The 26,413-nt window shown below is 39.8% G+C and overlaps 2 protein-coding genes across 2 annotated transcripts; both read left to right on the top strand.

Annotated features, from left to right (window-relative positions):
* The first annotated feature begins 690 nt into the window (after window positions 1–690).
* On the top strand, window positions 691–1,632 carry LOC111157723 (olfactory receptor 10AD1-like). Its single transcript, XM_022519363.1, has one exon. It carries the CDS (start codon window positions 691–693, stop codon window positions 1,630–1,632), a length of 942 nt encoding a protein of 313 aa, XP_022375071.1.
* Window positions 1,633–13,295: 11,663 nt separating this feature from the next.
* Window positions 13,296–26,413, top strand: LOC111157738 (olfactory receptor 10AD1-like). Its single transcript, XM_022519377.1, has 2 exons — window positions 13,296–13,438; window positions 25,465–26,413. The coding sequence occupies exons 1-2, from the start codon at window positions 13,296–13,298 to the stop codon at window positions 26,411–26,413; spliced, it is 1,092 nt and encodes a 363-aa protein (XP_022375085.1).

Genomic DNA, 26,413 nt, shown 5'->3' with positions numbered 1-26,413 from the left:
TACTTTTATAGTAAAGAGAGGGGAAAATGTACAGTTAGAAATATCAGTCATTTTTTTCTCTGACATTTCTGCTCTCTAGTTTAAGTTCTATTCATTGAGATTACATAGAAAAAGAAAATTCACTCTTCTAGATGCAGAACCCATTAAGATTTATTTATAAACTTACTTTTTATTTATTTGTGTTTCAAGTTTTTAATTTAAATTCTAGTTAGTTAACATAAAGGGTTATATTGGTATCAGAAGTAGAATTTGATGATTCAACACTTATATAGAACATGTAGTGCTCATCACAAGTGCTTTCTTGATATTTAAATGGACCTCTCAGATTCTCCTTGAGTCTTTTTTTATTACATTATGTTAGTCACCATACAGTACATCATTTGTTTTTGAGGTAGTGTTCCATGGTTCATTGTTTGTTTTTAACACCCAGTGCTTCATACGTACTGTCCTTAATACCCATCACCGAGTCTTCTTTAAAGTTTCCCTCTAAATGTTGACACCTGGTTCCCAGATCTTTCACCACTGGCATTTTCAGTGCCCATGACTCTTCTGAGACTCACATGGAATGTACTAAAATTCCTTTCTTATTCATTCATTTGTCCTCAAACTGTTTTTATACAACTAGGTAGTGTCTCTACACAATGATCTCTTATGTACTTTTCCTGTCCTCCCTCTTCAAGCAGACCACAGATGGTGGACCTAAGGAATGGAACCACAGTGGCAGAGTTTATCCTCGTGGGCTTTGAACAGAGCTCCTCTTCCACTCAGGCATTGCTCTTTGCCCTCTTCCTAGCCCTCTACAGCCTTGCCATGGCCATGAATGGCCTCATCATCTTCATCACCTGGACAGACCCCAGGCTCAACAGCCCCATGTACTTCTTCCTTGGCCACCTGTCCTTCCTGGATGTCTGCTTCATCACCACCACCATCCCACAGATGCTGATCCACCTGGTGGTCAAGAACCACATTGTCTCCTTTGCCTCCTGCTTGACCCAGATGTATCTGGTTTTTGGTGCAGGTGTGGCTGAGTGCATCCTTTTAGCTTTTATGGCCTATGACCGTTATGTTGCCATCTGCCACCCACTCAGCTATGCCCAGATCATGAGCTGGCAGGTTTGTGTGAAGCTGGTGAGTACTGCCTGGTTCTTCGGGCTGATCAATGGCATTCTGCTTGATTATATGACATTTCGTGGTCCATTCTGTAGAGACAACCACATAGAAAACTTCTTCTGTGAGGCCCCCATAGTGATCGCTCTCTCTTGTGGAGACCCTCAGTTTAGTCTGAAGATGATCTTTGCCGATGCCATCGTGGTGCTGCTCAGCCCCATGGTGCTCATTGTCATCTCCTATGCACACATCCTGGCCTCCATCCTTGGCAGAGCCTCCTCCTCAGGTCGTGGAAAGACCTTCTCTACTTGTACCTCCCACCTGACTGTGGTCATCTTTTTCTACACCTCAGCCATGTTCTCTTATATGAACCCTCGCAGCACACATGGCCCCGACAAAGACAAGCCTTTCTCCCTCCTCTACACCATCATCACCCCGATGTGCAACCCCATCATCTATAGTTTTCGAAACAAGGAAATGAAGGGGGCCATGGTGAGGGCCCTTGGGAGGACCAGCCTGGCCTAAGCAGAGTCTGTCTAGTGGGAAGCCTCCTGGAAGAGAAGCTCCCTCCCTGAGTCCTGACAACTGGGTAACTTTCCCATGCTTAAAGGCTCTAAGAAAGAACATTCATAGATTTCTTCCTACAAGCATCTGACCCAGAAGATCCTGATGGTGTCTAATGTTCATCTGTATGATTTACACCCAGTGTAGATTGATCCTTCCAAATTCCTCTTACTGATACATGTTCATAATTGGAAGGACAAGCATAATGAAATGGAAAAGTTTTTTCCAAAATTGGGGGATAGGTAGTAGACTCCTCAAGAGAAGGAAGTAATATGATGACCAGTCCATTCTTTGGAGCATTTCTTTCCAGGGTAAAGGCAAATAGCAGGAGCTTCATCTTAAGGAAAAGATCATACTGAAAGCTATAGGGGAAACAAAGGGATGTATAGAAGTTAGGGGAAAGGCAGTAGGTGGGAGAAATATGCTAAGAGGTGTGTGATATTATCCCTATATGGTGGCATCAAAATTATCCAAGAAGTTCCCAGAAAAAAATAAGAATGGCTAAAGAGGACTGTATTACTCCTCAAAGGAAGCAAGAGGAAGAGGTATATGCCAAATGTATGTGAATTATTAATGGGGAAGTATGAGGGCAGAAGCAAGAGCAGGAAGTCTGAGGAGAGCACCCACTTCCTCAGACTGTGAACTGGGAGTGGTAGCTATAGAACAAAATCTCCTGGAGTCAGGGAAGCTTCCCATGACATCTGCATTTTATAAGAATATTAAAAAGAGTAGTTTAACTTATTTGTGCATTTGTCTGCTTCCACTGGAAGATTTTGTCGCTGGCCTGGATGCATGTTTTACAATTTAAATGTTTCCTTATCTTCACGAAGATTCCTCCCTATGTCTTGTTTTATTTATAATACACTACATTTCCTGAGACGCTGTTCACATCCTTCTTTCTCCCCTACCCCAGTCAGTTACCTAATGTCTTAGCTCAGGGATTCTTAGCAGGGATGATTCTCTCCCCCAGGAGATATTTGGCAATATCTGAAGACATTTTCTAATTGTCACAAAAGAAGGAGGGTATGTGCTACTGACACCTAATAGGTAGAGGCTAGGGGTGCTGCAAACATCCTACAATTCACAGAACAGCACCCACAGTAAAGATAATGCAGCTGAAGGAATCATTAGTGCTGAGCTTGAGTAACACTGGTCAGGAGATAAAGTATTAAAAGAGCAGAATGAGGCAGATGATGAGAGGTATTGATATGGGAAAAGAAGAGGCAGTAGGGAAACCAAGAATCTATGATTCAGAATTCTATCTACAAAGACATTTCTGGTTTACTGTGAGCAAGCTTTCTGCTGGCACTGCCATGGCAACAATCTATGTAAGTACTTGTGATAAAACCTGCTCTAAAACCTGGGTGTTTGTCTCTATCTAAGCCTACTTCTACTCCAGGTTTCCCAAGTTATACCCAATCATGCCTTCCTGCCTGCCCACAAGCATGGATACATACTTAAGTTCTGCCCCTTTCCTCTCTTACTTCAACCCAAACTTCACTCACCCAGCAGTCATCTTTCCCTTGTTCCCATCAGCATCACATTCCTGCCCAGCTAAATCCTAACATTCATCACCTTTGCTCATTTGCAGTAGGACTCCTGCACATGCCATTTAGTGCAACCCATGAAAACCATGTGGGAATAATTATGGGAATACTTCCTACAATGTCAACATTTTTCTCATTGACTTTATCTATCTCCTCCTTTCTCCAGTGCTTATATTTCCCCACCCATGTGTTCCATTTGTTTGAAAGGTCCACTCTACCTTCTATGTGTGCTAGATACTTTCTTTTGCCCCTTTAGAATGAAATACACACATTTTCCCTCTGGTCTCTGTCCTCGTAGACAGACCTTTGTTGGCTGCCTCAGTGGGTTTTGTTGCCTCTACATACTGGTCGGGTTTAGCTAGTAAGAGTTACTTAGTAGGATAGAGGAAGGCAGGAGAAGAAGGAGTAGGGATATTTATTCTCCTGCTCCATCTCTGATATCCCAGAGTTACTGCCAGGTGGCCTTCTACAGCTCCCTTCCCTGTCCCCATAAGGTGGTACCTGCTCCCTGCTCTTGAGAGCCCAGGATGATTCACCATCCCTTTTTGATTTCCCTTAATCCTCCTCATCCTGGTAAGCACCCTCATTAGTCCTATTTGGTGTGCCAGCCATTTCCTTCCAGCACACTGACTGACCTAGTAACAGGTACCAGGTATATATTACCAAACACAAATTGAAAATGTCTCAAAATAGACCATATAATAGTCCATAAACTAAATATCAAAACATTTCAAAGATATGAAGTCACACAGACCAAGTTCTCTGACCGTAATGAGGTTAAATGAGAAAGCAGTATCAAAACAATAACTGGAAGGAAACTCTTATGGTTGGAAATTAAGAAACATAATTGTAATTAATATACCTCCAAGGAATGAATATAAGACTACTCCAATATGGAAAGAGTAAAGAGCTTGGAAGTAATAGGCTCGCACTCCCATCCTCACCAATGAATAAGGGTAAACAAAGGGAAAATCAGCAACACTTCTTAGATCTATCAGAGAATTGAAGTCGCAGGGGAAACCACCACCCTCAAAACTAGGAGACAGGTGAACACAGAAAATCATAGCTCTCTGGGAGTAGAATATGCAACTGGAACCTGGTCAGATTACTTAAAGGGAAATTGACCAGTTATTAGAGACTGAGAATGGACTAACTTCAGAGATAAAAACTCAGGGTTTACCCTCAGAGGAGCGCTCATAGTTTCATGAGTTTTACTTCCAGCAGCCCAACTCTGGTCATGATAACAATGAGGGGGAAAAAAATCCCTTTGTGCTTTAGCAGGGGGAAGGGACAAGCTAGCATTTTGCAATAAGCCCAGAGAACACTGTTTACCATCAAGGAAAACTATTTTGATGAGAATCTAACAAATCAGGGGAAGGATCCATGAAGGAACAACAACAACAACAAAAGACAAAAACAAAACAAACAGAAGTGCTGAGAGGGACCTGTGAAGGTTGTTACAGCCCAAGGACACAGGCTCACTGTAAGACTGAGACCTAATCATAGAACTGTGGAATGCTTCCACTCCCCTCTACCTTACCACCACATCAATAAGGCTGTAGAATTTCAGGGATCACAGCTGAAAGAGCTGTAACACTCAGACCCTATTTAAGAAGGAGTTTATAGAGAAACAAAAAAGACAGCAAAGGAGACAAAAGCAAGGACAGGTGAGGAAATTTTAGCCTCTGACACCACAACTACAGAAAACATTAAACACAGCCTAAAGCCTAACACAAAACCCCCTGCTGAAGGCCTATTTACCTCAGTTCCTTCTATCTGATACTTCATGTCAGGCCTTCAACACAAAAATTGATGATGGTAATAATTACAAAAATTTGCAAGCCCCAAATTAGCAATGAAACTACTTACAATTTTGTGGGATGTACCTGGAGCAATGCTTTCTTTTATTAAGAAAAAAAAAGAAGTGTTAAAAAGTAATAAACTAAGCTACCAACTCAATTCCAGAATAATAGATTATGCAAGGAACATAGAAGGAATAAAAATGCATATAATAGATTGATTCAAACAAATCCAGAAATTGATGAAATTGACAGAAGAAATTAATAATTTCACAGGTCTGTGGCATGACTGATCAAAAATAAATGGACTTAAACAATACTAAGACTGAAAGGGGCCCATAACTACAGATGTTACAGAATGAATTATAAGAGGCCTTCTGTTTCTGATATTGATGGACCATGTAATTTGGATCAGCTATGTCACTCAGAACAACAAAAGTTGGACAAACTATTTTAAACCATCCACTTGAAAGAACTAAAGCATTAAAAAGTCAGTGAAGAATTTGGGAGCTAAGACCCAGGAAAAATCAGTCTACATTTAAGTAGATCTAGGAAGGGCTGATAAGAGGATTAGTAAAGTGGGAGATATGTCACAAAGAAGATGAAACGAAGAATAGATAGAGCAAATACACTATCTGAAGAGAAAATAGCCAAGATTTTTCCAAAACTTAAGAAGACATCAGCGCACAGATTACAGAGGCCCTAAGTATACCATAATATGTTACTTGTAAAAAGAAATACACACATAGGCACACCATTAGGACATCTGAAAATGAGGGACTCAGAGAAAAAAAACAGCTGCCTGAAGAAAAGGACAGATTCCCTTCAAAAGAAGCACAATTAGATTGACAACTGTCTTCTCAACAATGAAAGTCAAACTATAAAATTTATCTTATGTAAAATTCCATTGTAGCAGACTAGAGAGGAGCTGCAAGTCAAAGAAAGATAATGCTCCAGCTGGCCTGGAAGAGAGCTTACATCCATATTGTAAACTGCCTGGGCATCCATGTGGCAAGCAATTACAGGCAGCCTCCAGGAGCTGACAGCAATGGCTGACTGACAGGCACCAAGGACATGAGTACCTCATTGGTACAACTGCAAAGAATATAGATCTTGCCAATAACCAGTGAGCTTGGGAGAGGACCCTGAGCCTCCGAAGAAAATCACAGCCTGGTTGACACCTTGCTTTCAGCCTGGTGAGACCCTGAGCAGAATACCCAGCTAACCATACCCAGACTCCTGACCCAAGGAAATTGTAAGATAGTAAATTTGTATTACTTTGAGTCCCTGAATTTGTGGTAATTTGTTATACAACAATAGACTACTAATACAAGCTTTTTAATTTCTAACATAATACCATGGAAAATTTATGACATAAAACTGCTTAGATAAATAGGAAAAAAGTACTAGAAAAATATTATTTTCCACAATGACAAAAGAAGAAGGGAAACATGAACACACTTGTAATCATAAAGATAAATCATTAGCTTAAGAATATTTCCATAAAATTGAAGATGACACAAAGAAATTGAAAGATGTTCCATGTTCCTGGGTTGGAAGAAAACCTATTAAAATGTCCATACTACCCAAAGCAATCTATACATTTAGTGCAATTCCTATCAAAATACCAACAGCATTTTTCACAGAACTAGAACAAAAAATCCTAAAAATTATATGTAACCACCAAGACCCCAAATAGCCAAAGCAATCTTGAAAAAGAAAAGCAAAGCTGAAGGTATCACAATTTCAGACTTAAAGTTATATTACAAAGCTCTAGTAATCAAAACACGCTGGTACCGGCACAAAAATAGACACACAGATCAATGGAACAGAATAGAAAAACTAGAAATGTTTTTCTCATAATCATATGGGAAACTAATCTTAGACAAAAGCATGAAAAAATATCCAGTAGGAAAAAGGCAGTATCTTCAACAGATGGTGTTGGGAAAACTGGACAACTACATGCAAAAAAATGATCCTGGACCACTTTTTATACCATATGCAAAACTAAACTCAAAATAGAATGAAGAGAGCACAGACAGTAGTTTCTGTGACATGGGCTTAGCAACATTTTTTCCAGATATATCTCCTGAGGCCAGGAAATAAAAGCAAAAATAAAATATTAGTTTTCCATCAAAATAAAATTTCTGCACAGTGAAGGAAACAACTGACAAAACAATTGACAAAACAAAATAAGAGGTGACCGACTGAACAAGAGATGAGATTTGCAAATGACATATCTGATAACAGGTTAGGGTCCAAAATCTATACAGAATAGATACAGTTCAACACCCCCAAAATAAATAATCCAATTAGAAAATGGATAAATCCAATTTATTTATAAAATAAATAATCCAATTAGAAAATGGTCAGAAGACATGAACAAACACTTCTCCAAAGAAGACATTCACATGGCCAACAGACATATGAAAAGAGGCTCAACATCACACATCAGGGAAATGCAAATTAAAACTACAATGAGATATCACCTCACATCTGTCAGAATGGCTAACATCATACCCACCACCAGGCTTACGGAGGGCACATACTGCATGGAGCACTGGGTGTGGTGCATAAACAATATATTCTGGAACACTGAAAAGAAATTTTAAAAATAAATAAAAAAATTTTAATGCAAAAAAAAAGTGGCTAACATCAAAAACACAAACAACAAGTGTGGTAAAGATGTGGAGTAAAAGGAACTCTCTTGCACTGTTGATGGGAATACTTACTTGTGGAGCATAAGGAATAACAGGGAGGACATTAGGAAAAGGAAAGGAAAAGTGAATTGGGGAAATCGAAGGGGGAGATGAACCATGAGAGACTGTGGACTCTGAGACACAAACAGAGTTTTGGAGAGGAGAGGGGTAGGGGGATGGGTGAGCTTGGTAGTGGGTATTAAGGAGGGCACAAACTGGTGCAGCATCTGTGGAAAACAGTATAGAGGTTCCTCAAAAAGTTAAAAGTAGAACTACCCTACAATCCAGTAATACCACCACTGGGTATTTACCCCAGAAATACAAAAACACTAATTCATACACATAATGCATTATAGGGAAGATATAGGCAGGGATAATACATGTTTCTATCAGCATTATGGAAACATCCCAAGTGTCTATGGAGAGATGAATGGATAAAGAAGTTGTGGTATATGTATATATGCAATGGAATATTATTCTGCCATAGAAAAGAATGAAATCTTCCCACTTGCAACAACATGATTGGAGCTAGAGAGTATAATGCTAAGTGAAATACATCAGTCAGAGGAAGACAAATGTCATGCTTTCACTAAGGGTGGAATATAAGAAACAAAAAAAGAGCAAAGATAAAAAACATAAAATATAAAAGGAGCCAGGCAAACCAAGAAATAGACTCTTAGCTATAGAGAACAAACTGATGCTTACCAGAGAGGAGGTGGATGGAGTGATGGATAAAATAGGTGATGGGGATTAAGGAGTGCACTTGTCATGATAAGCACTGTGTGATGTGTCACCATGTGGTACTAAATGGTATCATCACTCTATGGGACACCTGACTCACTATATGGTACACCTGAAACTAAAATAAAACTGTACATTAGCTATACTGAAATTTTAATTTTATTTTTTTAATTTTATTTTATTTTTCCAGTGTTCCAAGATTTATTGTTTATGCACCACACCCACTGCTCCATTCAATACGTGCCCTCCTTAATACCCACCACCAGGCTCACCCATCCCCCTACCCCTCTCCTCTCCAAAACTCTGTTTGTGTCTCAGAGTCCACAGTCTCTCATGGTTCATCTCCCCCTTCGATTTCCCCAATTCACTTTTCCTTTCCTTTTCCTAATGTCCTCCCTGTTATTCCTTATGCTCCATAAGTAAGTGAAACCAAATGATAATTGACTCTCTCTGCTTGACTTATTTCACTCAGCATAATCTCCTCCAGTCCCGTCCATGTTGATACAAAAGTTGAATTTAAATTTTAAAAAATTTTTCTAGATTTTGGATACTAATCCTTTATCAGATACATCATTTGCAAATATCTTCTCCCATTCCATAGGTTGTCTTTTAGCTTTGTTGATTGTTTCCTTCACTGTGCTGAGCTTTGTATCTTGATGAAGTCCCAATAGTTGATTTTTGCTGTTTTAGTATGGAGGTTCCTCAAAAAGGTAAAAATAGAACTAACCTAAGACCTACCAATTTCACTACTAGGTATTTACCCAAAGATACAAAAATACTGATTTGAAGGAGCACATGCACCTCTATGTTTAAAGCAGCATTATCAACAGTAGCTGAACTATGAAAAGAGTCCAAAGGTCCACTGAATGATGAATGGATAAAGAAGATGTGATATATATATACATGTATGTATATATCTATGATGGAATAGTACTCAGCTATCAAAAAGAATGAAATCTTGCCATTTGCAATGACATGGATGGAGCTAGAGAGTATTATGCTATGTGAAACAGTCAGATAAAGACAAATATTATATGATTTCAATTATATGTGGAATTTAAGAAAGAAAGCAGATGAACATAGGGAAAGGGGAAAATAAGAGAGAGGGAAGTAGACCATAAGTGACACTTAGCTAGCGAGAACAGAGGGTTGATGGAGGGAGATGGGTGGGGCATGGGCTAAAAGGGTGATGAATATGAAGGAGGGCACTTGTGATGAGCACTGGGTGTTATATGTAGGTGAGGAATTACTAAATTCCACACCTGAAACCAAATTTACCATTTATGTTAACTAACTAGAATTGAAATAAAAACTTGAAAAAATTTTTCTATAATATTTCTATAAAGAACCAGACATAGGACACCTCAACTTTTTAAGTGATAACTTCAATATCAAAACTTGATAAAGACAAAATCAACTAATCTCACTCACTCTCAAACATAGTTGCAAAATTCTTAAAGAAAACTGTGCCCACAATATATTAAAAATGTAATATCTTATGTCCTGAACAAAATTGAGTTTATTCCAGTAATTCAGAGTTGATTGCACATCAGAAAATGAGGGGCGCCTTGGTGGCTCAGCAGGTTAAGCTTCTGCCTTCGGCTCAGGTCATGATCTCAGGGTCCTGGGATCGAGCCCCGCTTTGGGTTCTTTGCTCAGCAGGGAGCCTGCTTCCCCTCCCTTCTGCCTGCCTCTCTGCCTACTTGAGATCTCTCTCTTTCTCTGTGTGAAATAAATAAATAAAATCTTTTTTAAAAAATGAATTATGTAAATGACTACCTTAACAGACAAATGAAGAAAAACCACATGATCATCTCAGTAGATCAAGAAAGGCATCTGTTTTATTCAACATTTATACCTGTTTATAATTTTTTTTAAAAGCAACACTTCTCAGCATACCAGGAATAAAAGTGAACTTCCTTAAGCTTTTAAAGTGATTATACTCCAAAACTCAATAGCAAATACCCTCCAAAACTGAAACATTAAAATTGCCTTCAGATCATAATTAAGCCTAAGTAACCATTATGCCTACTTTTATTCAAGGTAGTATTTTATTTCATTTAAATTTTAGTTGGTTAACGTACAGTGCAATATTGGTTACTGGTTTCTGGAGCAGAATTCAGTGATTTGTCAATTACATACAACCCCCCAGTGCTCATCACAAGTGCCCCCCTTAATACCCATCATCCATCTAGCCCATCCCGAGCCCCCTCCTCCCTCCATCAACACTTAGCTTGTTCTCTATCATTAAGAGTCCCTTATGGTTTGTTACACTCTCTCCTTTTTTCTTTCCCCCTTTCCATATGTTCATCTGTTTTCTTTCCTAAATTCCACATATGAGTGAGATCACATGATATTGTCTTTCTCTGACTTATTTCACGTAGCATGATACCATATCATTGCTGATGGCAAGATTTCATTTTTTGATGGCTGAGTAATATTCCATTGTGTATACATACTTAAGATTGTACTGAAGATCCTAGAAAATACAATAAACCAAGGCAAGTAGGTAATTGTTATAAGGACTGGAAATGAAAAAGCAAAACTGTCTTCATTTACAGATGACATGTGGTGGTCTTCATAGAAAAACTGAAAGAATGTACAGATAATTTATTAAAATTCATAGGTTTTAACAAGGTTACTGGACAAAATCGATATGCAAAAGTGAATTGCAACCTATATACCCGCAAACATATTAGAAAATTGAAATTTTAAGATACCACTTTAAATAGTATCCAAGATATAAAGTACATAGGAATAACCCTACTAAAAACATCATGGAAAGATGCATATAAATTTATGGAATGTCACTAGAGAAAATAAATAAAAGGAAATATATAGAGACTTACCTCATGTAGCATCAAGAGAGCGAACAACTCTGCCCTAATGGCTCTAGAAATTATATGACTTTGGACATCACTTATTTTGATTTAGAAGTGACCCTTGAACAATGCAGGTCTGAACTGTGCAACGCCACTTACATGTGGACTTTTTACAGTACAGTACTCTAAATGTATTTCCTCTTCCTAATGATTTTCTTTTTTTAATTTTATTTATTTATTTGACAGATAGTGATCACAAGTAGGCAGAGAGGCAGGCAGAGAGAGAGGAGGAAGCAGGCTCCCTGCTGAGCAGAGAGCCCAATGCGGGGCTCGATCCCAGGATCCTGGGATTATGACCTGAGCTGAAGGCAGAGGCTTTAACCCACTGGGCCACCCAGGGGCCCCCCTAATGATTTTCTTAATAACATCTTCTTTCCTCTAGCTTGCTTTATTGTGCAAATACAATATATAATACATATAAAATACAAAATATGTATTAATTGATTGTTTATGTGATCAGTAAGGCTTCCAGTCAACAGAAGGTTATTAGTTTTGGGGGAGATAAAGTTTTATGCAGATTCCTGACTGTACATGGGGGTGGTGACTCTAACCCCTCATTTGTCCCAGGGTCAACTATAATTACTTTTTCACCCAAATTTGGGGCTTGGATGAAAAACCCCATATTTGGGTTGGAATTCAGTCATAAAATGTGGACGAGAGGTTATAGGGAAGTGAGGAGACCAAGAACATTCCTTCTTAGCATATCAATTGAAGGATAGAAATAGCTGTTTTTAAAGAACTGGACAAGTTGGTCCTTTTTTTTTTTTTTTTCAGGAGGTTTTGGATGGATCTCTGAAGGAATGTCAGACACCTTGTACTGCAAAGGTCAGTATCCTGAAGCTTAGTTTTTGTGCCTTGGGTTTTAAAATTGTGTCTTCCTCCAAACTGAGTTATGGTCAAAAAATGCCCCAATTAGGGGCGCCTGGGTTGCTCAGTGGGTTGGGCCTCTGCCTTCGGCTCAGGTCATGATCTCAGGGTCCTGGGATTGAGCGCCGCATTGGGCTCTCTGCACGGTGGAGAGCCTGCTTCCCCTTCTCTCTGCCTGCCTCTCTGCCTGCTTGTGATCTCTCTCTCTCTCTCTGTCAAATAAATAAATAAAATATATATTTTTTAAATTCCCCAATTAAATTAGATTTTGTAAGACCCAGTGTATGGTAGCATGCAGAGAAAAAGCCATCCCGCACATATAGAATGAGTCAGGACACAAGCATCATAAATTTCAATTTTATAGGAGTCCAGGCTCTCCAGGAGTAGAAAGAAGAGCTTTAGAGGATATATGAGGACAATTGTGGTTCTCTGGGTTATGCAGAATCAAATTCAGTATGAGGCAGGGAGGATTTTGGAAAAACAGTGGGTGCATCAGAGAAGGAAGGTTCTTCCAGATTTCAAGAAATGAAGTGTGAAGAGGAAAAGGTAGAGGATGGTGTTTAGGAGGGGAGCATGTTACCAAGGAGAGCTTGTGACACTGTGTTTATCACCCTATTGACAGCATTTAATAAGGTGACTGGAGTAGAGTGGTACTCAGCCAATGTTAATTATTGTGTTGAATGTACCATAATGGTATGAAATTGTATTTAACTGGGGACACAAGGAATGTTGCCTATGACATAGAACCCGTAACTATAAAATCAATTCAAAATAAAATTAGTAGATCATAGTTAAAGGGCTCCCAGTTTTGAAGCTGAGGACACAGGGATAATGATACTTGCCAGGCCACCTTGTCTATCAGGTTATCTGGTAAATGGAGTAGAACTTTCCTGGGAAAACCTGAGACTATTCTAGACCTTCCAGGATGCCTGCCATGGACAGAGCCTCACAAGGGAGCCTTGGAATGAACTGGTATAGGATTCTCCCCAGGGATCCAGTTAGAATGGTAACACTTCACAAGAGATTGTTGGCCTTATTACAGTTGGGTCCCAACAGAAACCAGTTAGAAGCTCACACCTGCCTGTGTGCATGTCCTCCTTGCCCTATAAACAAGCTGCTGGTTTGCAGCAGAATTCACTACACCCTCACTCTATACCTGTGGATCCCTCCTCTGGGCCTGAGATCAGCACAGCCAATGTCATCACCTTCATGTACCAAAGCCCGTGGAGAAGGTTAGTGAATGTGCTCACTTCTGCATGAAAGCTGACCCTGAATCAGTTGCATCTATCAGAGATGAATAGCTTCTGGCTCTCTCAATGACCACCTGTGTTCAGATCACATCAAGCTCTGCACACAGAGGTCATGAAGGAGACTCCATTAACCCCCACCTTGTCCACTTCTCCCTCTCTAGATGCCTAGCTCTGTCTCTACTTTTCCAGTTCTCTCCCAGCAACTCCATTCTCTCGATCACCCCTCTGAGGTTCCATCAGGTTCTCAGAGTCTGCCCACCAGCCCTCATGGCTCTGGCTGGGGGGCATCTGGCTCGCATGCATCTGGTGGGGCCTGTCTGATTTACGAAGACCTGTCTCTAATTGCTGCAAAGAGGGAGACAATCCAGAAGGCCGATCTTTCATTTCTAGAACTTGAGGGAGCAGAACTGTAGTACCTGGCTATTTAGTTCTGATTCCTCATGACCAGGGAACCATGCCAAGCCTGCCTGGCCAGCAGTCTTTTTCCACATTTGGCTTTTCTTCTCATTTTTTTCTGTGCCAAAATTTGGGTCCTTACTTCTCTGTCTTTGATGTGCTTCTCTCTGTTTCCTCCCGCAAAGATCCACCTGGTCATCACTTTTCTACATATACCCCATCTTGTCACATAATGCACCCTCTTTTCCTATTTCCTTCTCTTTGTTTCAGTCTCTCTAATTCTCTCTTTGGCTTTAACATTTTTCCTTCTTTTTTGTTTTGTGTGGTTGGGATCTCTCCACTATCTCTAGGATTACTTTATCTCATTTCTTTTTCTTTTCAACCCTTTCTCCTCTTTATGTTTGTGCATGGCAGTATTTTCTATTTATCTGGCATTTTTCTTTCTTGTTCCCTGGAGAAAGAGAGACTGAGAAGTGATTCAAGGATGATCCTCTCTTAGAGATTCTGCTACAGATCTTGAGGCTGCTATTTTTTTTTTTTTTTTGCAATGTCTCTGGAAGTCAAATTAAGAGAAAATGGGACTCACATACTTTGGGGGGGGTGCGGGTACTGAGTTAGATGGAAAGACCCTCCTGATAGAGAGAGGCAGGAACCATTAGGATGGAGGTGATCCTCCTCTTTCTCTGGGTTTCTGCATGTGGGAAGCTGGCCAGATCTTTACAGTGTTCCTTCTACTTGTGAAGTGAAACCACAGGGAGACGGAGAGGAAACAGAGATCAAAACTAATGTTTATTTATTGTCTAATCTGTGGCAACCTCTAATTACATGTTATTTTAGTTCATCCATGTTTTATATGAGAAAAAACTTGTGTCTCAGCTAGCCAACTCCACATTATAGTAAGTGACAATGCCAAGGTTGAACTTCAGGTATGCTTGCCTCCAAAGTCTCTGTACTTTACACTGTTAGCCTTGTTGCTTCCCTATAAGGTAATAGATCAGGTTCCAGATGGTTTTTGAGTCTCTAAATATGTAATGATTTGCCTTAAAAATCATTGGTAGCTCAATGTGGTTTTGATTTTAATCTCCCTGATGGCTAGTGATGATGAACATTTTTTCATGTGTCTGTTAGCCATTTGTATGTCTTCTTTGGAGAAGTGTCTGTCCATGTCTTCTTTCCATTTTTTAATGTGATCATCTGTTTTGTGTGTGTTGAGATTGAGCTCTTTATAGATCTTGGATATCAGCCCTTTGTCTGTACTGTCATTTGCAAATATCTTCTCCCATTCTGTGGGTTGCCTCTTTGTTTTGTTGACTGTTTCCTTTGCTGTGCAGAACCACATGGTCCTCTCAATTGATGCAGAAAAAGCATTCGACAAAATACAGGATCTCTTCCTGATTAAAAGTTTTCAAAGTATAGGGATAGAGGGAACATTCCTCAATTTCATAAAATATATGAAAAACCCACAATAAATATCATTCTCAATGGGGAAAAGCTGACAGCCTTCCCTTTGAGATCAGGAACACAAAGATGCCCACATTCACCACTCTTCTTCAAAATAGTATTAGAAGTCCTAGCAACAGCAATCAGAAAACAAAAAGAAATAAAATGTATTCAAATTGGCAAAGAAGTCAAACTCTCTCTCTTAGCAGATGAAATGATACTTTATATGGAAAACCCAAAAGACTCCACCTCCAAACTACTAGAACTCATACAGCAATTCAGTAGTGTGGCAGGATTATGAAATCAATGCACAGAAATAAGTTGCTTTCTTATGCACTAACAATGAAAATACAGAAAGGGAAATTAGAGAATCAATTCCATTTACTATAGCACCAAGAACCATAAGATACCTGGGAATAAACCTAACCAAAGAGGTAAAGGATCTGTACTGGGGTAACTGCAGAACACTTATGAAAGAAATTGAAGAAGACACAAAAAGATGGAAAAGCATTCCAAGCTCATGGATCAGAAGAATAAATACTGTTAAAATGTCTGTACTGCCTAGAGCAATCTATACTTTCTATTCCAATCAAAATTCCACTGGCATTTTTCAAAGAGCTGGAACAAACAATCCTAAAACTTGTAGGGAACCAGAAGAGAACCCAAACTGCTAAGGAAATGTTGAAAAAGGAAAACAAAACTGGAGTCATCACATTGCCTGATTTCAAGCTTTACTACAAAGCTGTGATCACCAAGACAGCATGGTACTGGCACAAAACCAGACACATAGACCAGTGGAACAGAGTAGAGAGTCCAGATATGGACCCACAACTCTATGGTCAAATAATCTTCGACAAAGCCCAAAAAAATATCCAGTGGAAAAAAGACAGTCTCTTCAATAAATGGTGCTGGGAAAATTGGACAGCTATGTATAGAAAAATGAAACTCGACCATTCTCTTACACCATACACAAAGATAAACTTGAAATGGATAAAAGACCTCAACATGAGGCAGGAATCTACCAAAATCCTAGAGGAGAATATAGGCAATCCTAGGAGAATCCTAGAGGAGAATATAGAGAAGATAGAGAATCTTCAACATCAGCTACAGCAACTTCTTTCAAGATATGTCTCCAAAGGCAAAGGAAACAAAAGCAAAAATGAACTTTTGGGACTTCATCAAGATCAAAAGCTTCTGCACAGCAAAGTAAATAGAGAAACACAGCTGAAGTGAGTTCCTAAGACGTTGAGAAGTGTTGCTAAGTTGTAACAGAGTTGCCAGCAGAACTCTCCAGGGGTTCACATTGATGATTAGCTGTCCTTCCTTAAAAGTCATTTACATGTGTCTTCCAAATATCTTCTCAGCCATGGATCCATATGCTTTTGTCTATACAACTTTGTTAGATTCTACATGGCAAAATTTCTTTTCCATTGCCTTCCAATTTTATTCCTAAATTCCTCAAATTTCATACAGCTCTGTTAGTGAAAATCATGGGATTCCAAAGTTACTTCTCAAATTTGAAATCTTTAGGGGCATCTGGGTGGCTAAGTCGCTTAAGCATCTGCCTTTGGCCAGGATCCCAGGGTCCTGGCATCAAGCCCCAAGTTGGGCTCCCCGCTGACAGGGAGCCTGCTTCTCCCTCTCCCTCTGTCCCTCCCCACACACACACACCCACTTGTGCTCTTGCTCTTGCACTGTCTCAAATAAATAAACAAAATGTTTTTTTAAAAAATCTTTAGAAATGCCACAATTACAGGGCATTCTGAATAATGTACAAAATCAGAAGGAAAAACAATTATTTTTTTCTGGCCATGTAAGGATTTGTTTGGTAAGGACCTGGGCTATTTTTTTCATCATGGGGCTAATCAGTAGGCTGCAGAGTAGGGCCTGGCAGACAACGGCTCTGGTCTTACAAGATCTTTCTAATTTCACTTTTTTGCTCCTGGTGAAGTGTCTCAGTGTAAGTTCCTGTCTTTCTAATATTTCTGATGTGAGACATCACGCAGCTAGATACAACTACCTAGTTCTCTTCCTCCACAGATAGATGGCAAAATCTTCCAAACAGCTCTGCAACTTGTGTATTCTTCTTGATCTCTGGTTGTGGGTGCCTGCCCCCCCATCTCACTAATAAGAAACTCTGTAGATCCAGGTAGTCCTTCTCTTTTAGCAAGGCTAATTGTGGGGCTCACCCTCATTCCTTTCTAGAGGTTTTCATCAGGTCTATATTTCTTTCCTTTTTTTTTTAAATTTAAATTCAATTAGCCAATGTATGGTACATCATTACTTTTTGGTATAATGTTCAAGGATTCCTTTGCTGTGTATAACACCTACACAACATCACATCACTGCCCTCCTTATTGCCCAACACAGAGTTACCCCATCCCCCACCCACCTCCCTTTCCACAACCTTAGGTCTATGTTTTTGAATGATTAATGGCCCTTTTTATTTTTCAAATCTGGTTTCTAAATCCTCATTGTTAGTTAACGAAGAGAAATTGATTATTCACCTTAGGATGAACTGTAGCTTGTCTGAGCTGGAATCAGGAGGTGGATGCCTTTGCCTTCTTCCTGAAGACTGCCTGTTGATCTAATATTATTGAGTTAGAGTTTTCAGCCAGCTTTTAGTTCTCAGTCTTGAGAAGCAGTGAAAATTTCACTCAGTTCTCAAAGAAGCCCCATTTTTTATACATTTGATTTCAAAATTATTGAGTATCAGCCATTTTGGAACTTAGGGCCTCCAATTGATCTGTGCATTGTCCAGTTGGGGACAGGAATTTCTATCTTCATTACTAAATATCGAGGAGAAACTGATTTTCATCACTGAATCTCTCTTTTATATCACAATAATCACATATCTACTAATAATTCAATTTACTAAAAGAACACATTTTTAGGGTCACTTTCTACCTCTTAAGTCTTCCTCAAAGTTTGCGCATAATTTCAACTTTCAGTTTCAGATTTTCTGGGCTTAATCTTTGTTTCCGCTTAGGTTGGCCATTTTTTCTTTTATAAAAATACACTTTTCTTTTTTCTTTAAGACGTTTTTTATTTGAGAGAGAGTGAGAGAGCATGAGAGGGGGGCGGGTCAGAGTGAGAAGCAGACTCCCTGACGAGCAGGGAGCCCAATGCCCGACTCCATCCTGGGAATCCAAGATCATGACCTGAGCAGAAGGCAGTTGCTTAACCAACTGAGCCACCCACGTGCCCAAAAATGCACTTTTCTGAGAACAACCTCTGAATCTGTCAGTCATTAGCAGCTATTTTTTCTGGAGTTGATGTTTTTTCTTCTTACACACTTTTTCCTTGAGTATGTCATTATTTTATTACTCTGCAATACTGTAGCATTTTACTGAAGCCCTGCAGGAGCTCTTAACCATATCACCGTGCAGTTAAATAACATATAATAACATATCCCTACCCCCAGCTGTACTGCATGCCCCCCCCCCAGAATGTAACAATGCTTGGAAATACATTTTTAATTTGCAGATTCAGTTTTCAAAAGGCTTCAGGCATTTTGAAGATTACTGACATTTAAAAATGTAAATGTCTTAAGTAATATTTTTTATTTATCCAGTGACCTAGAAAAGGAAACTTTAGATTTGTTGAGCACTTTCCCTACTACAAATATGTTTCTGTGTAATTCCCACACACACACATTTTTGATTGAATGAATAAATTTCTTCTTAATCTTCACAAGTACCATACCCACAAATATGTTTTTCTTCGTTTTACTCTCAAGAAAAGTGCTCTCACACACACGTTTTCATACAACATTTCAGAGAAGCATGGACACACTGAATCTTCTGACTCCCTAGAGCTCCATGAACCCCAGGATAAATATAACCACCTTAAAGTTTTTCTGCTCAGGAAAATAGTGCTTTTGGCTTTCAGGTCATGAAATTATGTGTTTAATCCAAAAAAAAAAGGAAGGGATTAGAGCATGCAGAAGAGAAACCAGATTTCAAGCTATGTTAGATGTGAAATTACTAGAGGCACATTTTATTTACACCAGACCTGCAAGAAGATGGCCAACCGTTACAGAAGCTGAAGCTTTCTAAAAACACACATGATTTTAAACAAGGCCGATAAGTTCATTTACACTTAAGTGAACCATTTTCATTCCTAAAACAAACATATTCTCCAGAATAAATGAATGATACAGTGCTGTGTGATATTTTCTTTCCTGTGGTCATAGCATGCTAGGAAATCTACAGAAACATTGTGGCTAACTGTTGAATGTATTCAACAGTATCCTGCTTCTCTTTGGTGAGTAGGACAGGAATCAGAACTTTAACATTACAATGAGACATTTTCCCACCCATGTAGGCTACAATAACACACTTTGTTCATTGTCCTTCTGGGTTCAAGGAATGCAGACTTCTCTCCCTGAACTCACCAGCACTATACCTTGAGCATTCAGCATACATGTATCAGGGAACTCCTCCCTCTCAGGATCTTCCCAGACATCTCTGTAACTCATGGTTTCTTGTTGTTGTAATCAAAGCTCTAACACATTTTTGTTTAAATTCTATTTCCATATATGTGATTATATCACTAATAATTGTTAGGGATTTTAAGGGGTCCAGTAAATAACACTGTTCTTTATTCCACTGTGTATTTTTTCCTGCCTTGTCAAAGATTATTTGACCATAAAGTAGAGGGTCCATATCTGGACTCTATACTCTGTTCCACTGGTCTATGTGTCTGGTTTTGTGCCAGTACCATGCTGTCTTGGTGATCACAGCTTTGTAGTAAAGCTTGAAATCAGGCAATGTGATGCCTCCAGTTTTGTTTTCCTTTTTCGACATTTCCTTAGCAATTTGGGGTCTCTTCTGGTTCCATACAAGTTTTAGGATTGTTTGTTCCAGCTCTTTGAAAAATGCCAGTGGAATTTTGATTGGAATGGCATTGAAAGTATAGATTGCTCTAGGCAGTATAGACATTTTAAAATGTTTATTCTTCCAATCCATGAACATGAAATGGTCTTCCATCTTTTTGTGTCTTCTTCAATTTCTTTCATGAGTGTTCTGTAGTTCCTCAAATGCAGGAACTTTACCTGTTCCTGTACTTGGTATCCTTTACCTCTTTGATTAGGTTTCTTACCAGGTATCTTATGGTTCTTGGTGCTATAGTAAATGAAATCAATTCTCTAATTTCCCTTTCTGTATTTTCATTGTTAGTGTATAAGAAAGCAACTTATTTCTGTGCATTGATTTTGTATCCTGCCACATTACTGAACTGCTGTATGAGTTCTAGTAGTTTGGGGGTGGAATCTTTTGGGTTTTCCATATAAAGTATCATGTCCTCTGTGAAGAGAGAGAGTTTGACTTCTTCATTGCCAATTTGAATACCTTTTATTCTCTTTGTTATCTGATTGCTGTTGCTAGGACTTCTAATACTATGTTGAAGGGAAAATTGGAAAGCTATGTGTAGAAGAATGAAACTCGACCATTCTCTTACACCATACACAAAGATAAACTCGAAATGGATAAAAGACCTCAACATGAGGCAGGAATCCATCAGATTCCTACAGCAGAACATAGGCAGTAACCTCGGCCATCGGCCGAGCATCAACATCGGCCACAGCAACTTCTTTCAAGACATGTCTCCAAAAGCAAAGGAAACAAAAGCGAAAATGAACTTTTGGGACTTCAACAAGATCAAAAGCTTCTGCACAGCAAAGGAAACATCAACAAAACAAAGAGACAACCCACAGAATGGGAGAAGGTATTTGCAAATGACAGTACAGACAAAGGGCTGATATCCAAGATCTATAAAGAACTCCTCAAACTCAATACATACAAAACAGTTAATCACATCAAAAAATGGACAGAAGACATGGACAGACACTTCTCCAAAGAAGACATACAAATGGCTAACAGACACATGAAAAAGTGTTCATCATCACTAGCCATCAGGGAGATTCAAATCAAAACCACATTGAGCTACCACCTTACATCAGTTAGAATGGCCAAAATTAACAAGACAGTAAACAACATGTGTTGGAGAGGATGTGGAGAAAGGGGAACCCTCTTACACTGTTGGTGGGAATGCAAGTTGGTGCAGCCACTTTGGAACAGTGTGGAGATTCCTTAAGAAATTAAAAATAGAGCTTCCCTATGACCCTGCAATTGCAAGGTATTTACCCTAAATACCCTGGGTATTTATTTATTGGGTATTTACCCTAAAGATAAAGATGTAGTGAAAAGAAGGGCCATCTGTACCCCAATGTTCCTAGCAGCAATGGCCACAGTCGCCAAACTGTGGAAAGAACCAAGATGCCCTTCAACAGATGGATAAAGAAGATATGGTCCATATATACAATGGAGTATTATGCCTCCATCAGAAAGGATGAATACCCAACTTTTGTATCAACATGGACAGGACTGGAGGAGATTATGCTGAGTAAAATAAGTCAAGCAGAGAGAGTCAATTATCATATGGTTTTGCTTATTTGTGGAGCATAAGGAATAACATGGAGGACACGGGGAGATGGAGAGGAGAAGTGTATTGGGGGAAATTGGAGGGAGAGATGAACCATGAGAGACTGTGGACTCTGAGAAATGAACTGAGGGTTTTGGAGGGGATGGGGGTGGGGGGGTTAGTTGAGCCTGGTGGTGGGTATTATGGAGGGTAGGTATTGCGTGAAGCACTGGGTGTGGTGCATAAACAATGAATTCTGGAACACTGAAAAGAAATTTAAAAAATTTTTTAAAAATTGCACAGCTCTTCCCACCTGGTTCTGAATCATCTGAGAAATAAGACAGAGTCTGCAGATGGAGGTTAAAACATTACCTTTACTAATAACAAAGCAGACATTGAAGCCATTGGACTTCCTAATTCAGAAGCAGAGAATTGGACAGAAAAACCTATTCCCTAGCAGGAACATACAGCCACAAAACCTCCCCAAACAGGGGTAGAGCCTTCCCTGAAGACGGCCACTCACTCCCAAGAGGAAGGTGAGAGGAAAGGGATAGAAAACACATGCTTGGTTTCCCTTCTAAAATCACCAATCTGGTAAGCCACTCCATTCCCCACCGATCAGTGTGAATAAGGAAGAGAAAGGTCAAGAGTATTATGCTATCACAATTTCATCCATGTGAAAGGAAACATCAGGAATATGGAAGAACTTATTCCCTACCTACCCTACCCCTAATAGTATCTAGCGTTCTGTTCTCTAATCCCATTAAGTCTACAGTTAACCATAGGGTATAAGATATTAAAACAGTCGTACTTCCACTTTTGTGTTGGCTGGTCCTCCAACACATTTCACTGCTCTGTTGTGAGGCTCTTGGAACTTTGGAACAGTTCTATTTTGCTTATAAGTGGTTCTAAAAGGAATCAGAACAGTAAGTTAATTAGTCAGCTCTGAAGCCAGTCTAGACCCACAGCTGAAAACCTATACCCTATTCCTCTCTCCCTGCCAAACTGTGTTCAACTACATTGTCCAACATAACTTAACAAAGGTTCTTCAATGAGATTAAATTATATCCTTAAATTTACAATAAAAAGTCATGGCATGTGTGAACTACTTTATAAACTATTGTTAATTTAAATAAGATTACAGACCCTTGACTCTTTAAACAAGAAGTCCCAGGGGTCATGGGTGGTTATTTATTTTCTATCTATACCCTTGGCATGAGAAAATCCTATGATCCTCTTCTGGTTTAACAGAGAAATCTCATAATCTACACCTTTTCTGAAAACAGAGAAAGATCAATTTAAATATTACAATGGCCTTCATTAGGGCCACCAATAAAAATGATATTTTAGAGGTTCACAATTAGTTTTAGAGCACATAGCAACAATTTCTGATGTCCAGTCTCAGAAAATTCTTTGTCAGAAACAACCATAAGGACATGTTTTATGTTACAGAGTAATATGAGATTGTCTACAGCTAAAGGAGAATGAATGCTTTATTATTTTCTTGCTTGTGTTTCTTCAAATAACAATTGAGAGAGCATGTGATTTTCAAGTCAAGGTGCTAAAATTCAGTTAGTACTGGGACAAAATTAAAAGTCCTGAGAAGGTCAAAACATATACTATGAAAAAGTAAGAGCAAGTAAGCTTATTAATAAGTGGAATATGTGACAGTTAAAGTGCAGTACATATGTAACTTAGTATAATTATTTAAGTAAACATTCATCATCTATGGTATGGATGTTGAAGAACTAATGAGGTCATCACCACAATTCTCTTCCAGAGTGGCCCACCTGGTCAGACCATCCTCCCTGGACCAGTTCTTCTTCAAACACCATGGGATTTTCTCTATTATTTGCTGCAGTGATTCAGTGATAAACATCATCACTAGCCAAGCAACAGAATGAGGTAGGATGTGATTTTCAAGTCATTATCCTATTTATTTATACAAATGCTTGACTGGTTAACCCTGGTAGTTAACAGGGAGCTAGATGCCGGGTATCATGGAGTATTCTTTCTTGGACAGTGAACCACAATAAGCATTTATATACTGCTATAGATCCTAGTGTTTTCTTCGGTTGAACTTTAGTTTTTTCTTGGACAAGTCCCAGGTTTACCTGGAGCATAGCTCACTGCCTTCCCTTGCCCAGGTTCTGACCTCAAACCCAACATGTCCATTGGGCCCATGATTCCAGGCCACTTCTTGGGTTAAACATTGCTCTCTGACCCTCCCTGCCCTTTCTGGGCCCCAAAGAGGAGAAGTTCTAGGTACAGTTCTAGGGGAATGTTCCAAAGTACAGACAATGGGAATGGCCTACTGCCTTGACCTATCAGGAAATCATCTATTAGGAATCCAATATGGAAAAGAGTAGCAGTTAATGGGGTAGGTCTCTTCTAAAATTAAGATAGGCAACATGAGATGTTTAAATCATGGAGAAGAGGGGGCAGTCCAACCAGAGGTAGCTGAATGGCAGACAGCCACACCAAATATGAGAAAGGGAGAGGGAGAAGAAAAGAGTGAGAAGTGGAAGTGGAGAATGGAGGGGGAAAGACTATCAGAGGGGGTAGAGTAAGAATGTGTATAAAAAGGAGCGAGAGAAAAGGAAATGAAGAAGAGTGGTTGGTAGAACTGAAGGTTAAGAAGGAATATGCTAACTATCTATAAGCATCTGAAAGTAGAAGGGATCTATCTGACATCCTAACTCCAAGACAAGATGAAGAGTACAAGGGAGATTTAACATGAACATAATGACTTCCTAAAAGTTACAATAATGAGAAAAGAACATAAGAATTCTGAATGTTCATTCTCAGATGATGGGAAATGAAAACAAGACTAATCCTGGAAGCAAAGGCACAGATCAAAGTTTTCATTCCAGAAAGGCTAAATTTATGCCCTGCTCATAGCTTCCCTTGTCTCACAGCAATGGGATGCATCCTTTCCACCCAAAAGTGCTTATCCCTAAGTTCCAACCCCTGTAGGAAAATTGTATCCTATTGGGAAAGTATGTGAGAGCTTAGAGCCAGGCCCCATCTCCAGCATGCACTGCACGGGTGGTGGATGCAGCAGCACAAACTACTGGGAGAGGGAGTCTGGAAAGAGGGTGGATGACTAGTAAGCATGGCTGTTCCCAGAGTTATGCAAATCATTCTCCCTTAAGGGGCAATGCTGAAGGCTAGAATGTTACTGTTTCCTCTGAAACTTCAAACCATTCATCATTTTAAATATATACACTAGACTGAGCATTTTTTTCTTCTAGAAAAATATGTCTTTAAACATCTCCCAAGTACTTCCTAAATATGATCTTCTATAAGCTAACAACCATCATGCCCTCCCCTCAAATACTTCATTCCTTAAATTCCTCATTTCTTAAACCTGTCCTCATTTGGCATGGGTTTCCGGCCCAACCACCCTAGTTTTGCATCTTCGAACACATTTTGGTTACTGGCCAACCCTTCAATATTTATGGCCCTGGAGCAGATGCAGTACTTCATTTGAGGCCTGACCAAACCAGAATAAAGTATATCCTTTGCTTCCTCAATCCTTGATATTATAATTCTATGTATGCAGCCTATGGTGACACTGGCATTTTCACTGCTTCACAACATTGCCAATTACATAGTTTACTAAAGCTCCAACATGTCTGTCACCACTCATTTTTCTTCTATAGCTGCATCTCTTGGCCCAGATGAGTACCTTACATTCCCCTACAACTGTCTCACCTTTGCTTTTCCTGTTCTACCTCCTCAAGCAGGTCCAAGACAGTGGACCTAAGGAACAGCAGCACAGTGACAGAGTTTATCCTCGTGGGCTTTGAAAAGAGCTCCTCTTCCACTCAGGCATTGCTCTTTGCCCTCTTCCTAGCCCTCTACAGCCTTGCCATGGCCATGAATGGCCTCATCATCTTCATCACCTGGACAGACCCCAGGCTCAACAGCCCCATGTACTTCTTCCTTGGCCACCTGTCCTTCCTGGATGTCTGCTTCATCACCACCACCATCCCACAGATGCTGATCCACCTGGTGGTCAAGAACCACATTGTCTCCTTTGTCTCTTGCTCGACCCAGATGTACTTGGTCTTCTGTGCAGGTGTGGCTGAGTGCATCCTCTTGGCTTTTATGGCCTATGACCGTTATGTTGCCATCTGCCACCCACTCAGCTATGCCCAGATCATGAGCCGGCAGGTCTGTGTGAAGCTGGTGAGTACTGCCTGGTTCTTCGGGCTGATCAATGGCACCTTTCTTGAGTATCTGTCATTCCGGAATCCCTTCTGTAGAGACAACCACATAGAAAACTTCTTCTGTGAGGCCCCCATAGTGATTGCTCTCTCTTGTGGAGACCCTCAGTTTAGTCTGAAGATGATCTTTGCCGATGCCATCGTGGTGCTGCTCAGCCCCATGGTGCTCATTGTCATCTCCTATGCACACATCCTGGCCTCCATCCTTGGCAGAGCCTCCTCCTCAGGTCGTGGAAAGACCTTCTCTACTTGTGCCTCCCACCTGACTGTGGTCATCTTTTTCTACACCTCAGCCATGTTCTCTTATATGAACCCTCGCAGCACACATGGCCCTGACAAAGACAAGCCTTTCTCCCTCCTCTACACCATTATCACCCCGATGTGCAACCCCATCATCTATAGTTTTCGAAACAAGGAAATGAAGGGAGCCATGGTGAGGGCCCTTAGGAGGGCCAGCCTGGCCTAA

The sequence above is a fragment of the Enhydra lutris genome, unplaced genomic scaffold (assembly GCF_002288905.1).
Source record: "Enhydra lutris kenyoni isolate GAN:26980312 unplaced genomic scaffold, ASM228890v2 scaffoldscaffold56, whole genome shotgun sequence".
Classification (NCBI taxonomy): Eukaryota; Metazoa; Chordata; class Mammalia; order Carnivora; family Mustelidae; genus Enhydra; species Enhydra lutris.
Note: the sequence above shows the minus strand (reverse complement) of the source record. Positions and strands in the feature narration are given on the sequence as shown.

Bases quoted from the DNA above. Each gene is read 5' to 3' on its own strand.
- LOC111157738 (XM_022519377.1), top strand. From the start codon at position 13,296: ATGTCCTCCTTGCCCTATAAACAAGCTGCTGGTTTGCAGCAGAATTCA. The intron at 13,439-25,464 runs GTTAGTGAATGT...CTCCTCAAGCAG, and splicing joins TACCAAAGCCCGTGGAGAAG to GTCCAAGACAGTGGACCTAA.
- LOC111157723 (XM_022519363.1), top strand. From the start codon at position 691: ATGGTGGACCTAAGGAATGGAACCACAGTGGCAGAGTTTATCCTCGTG.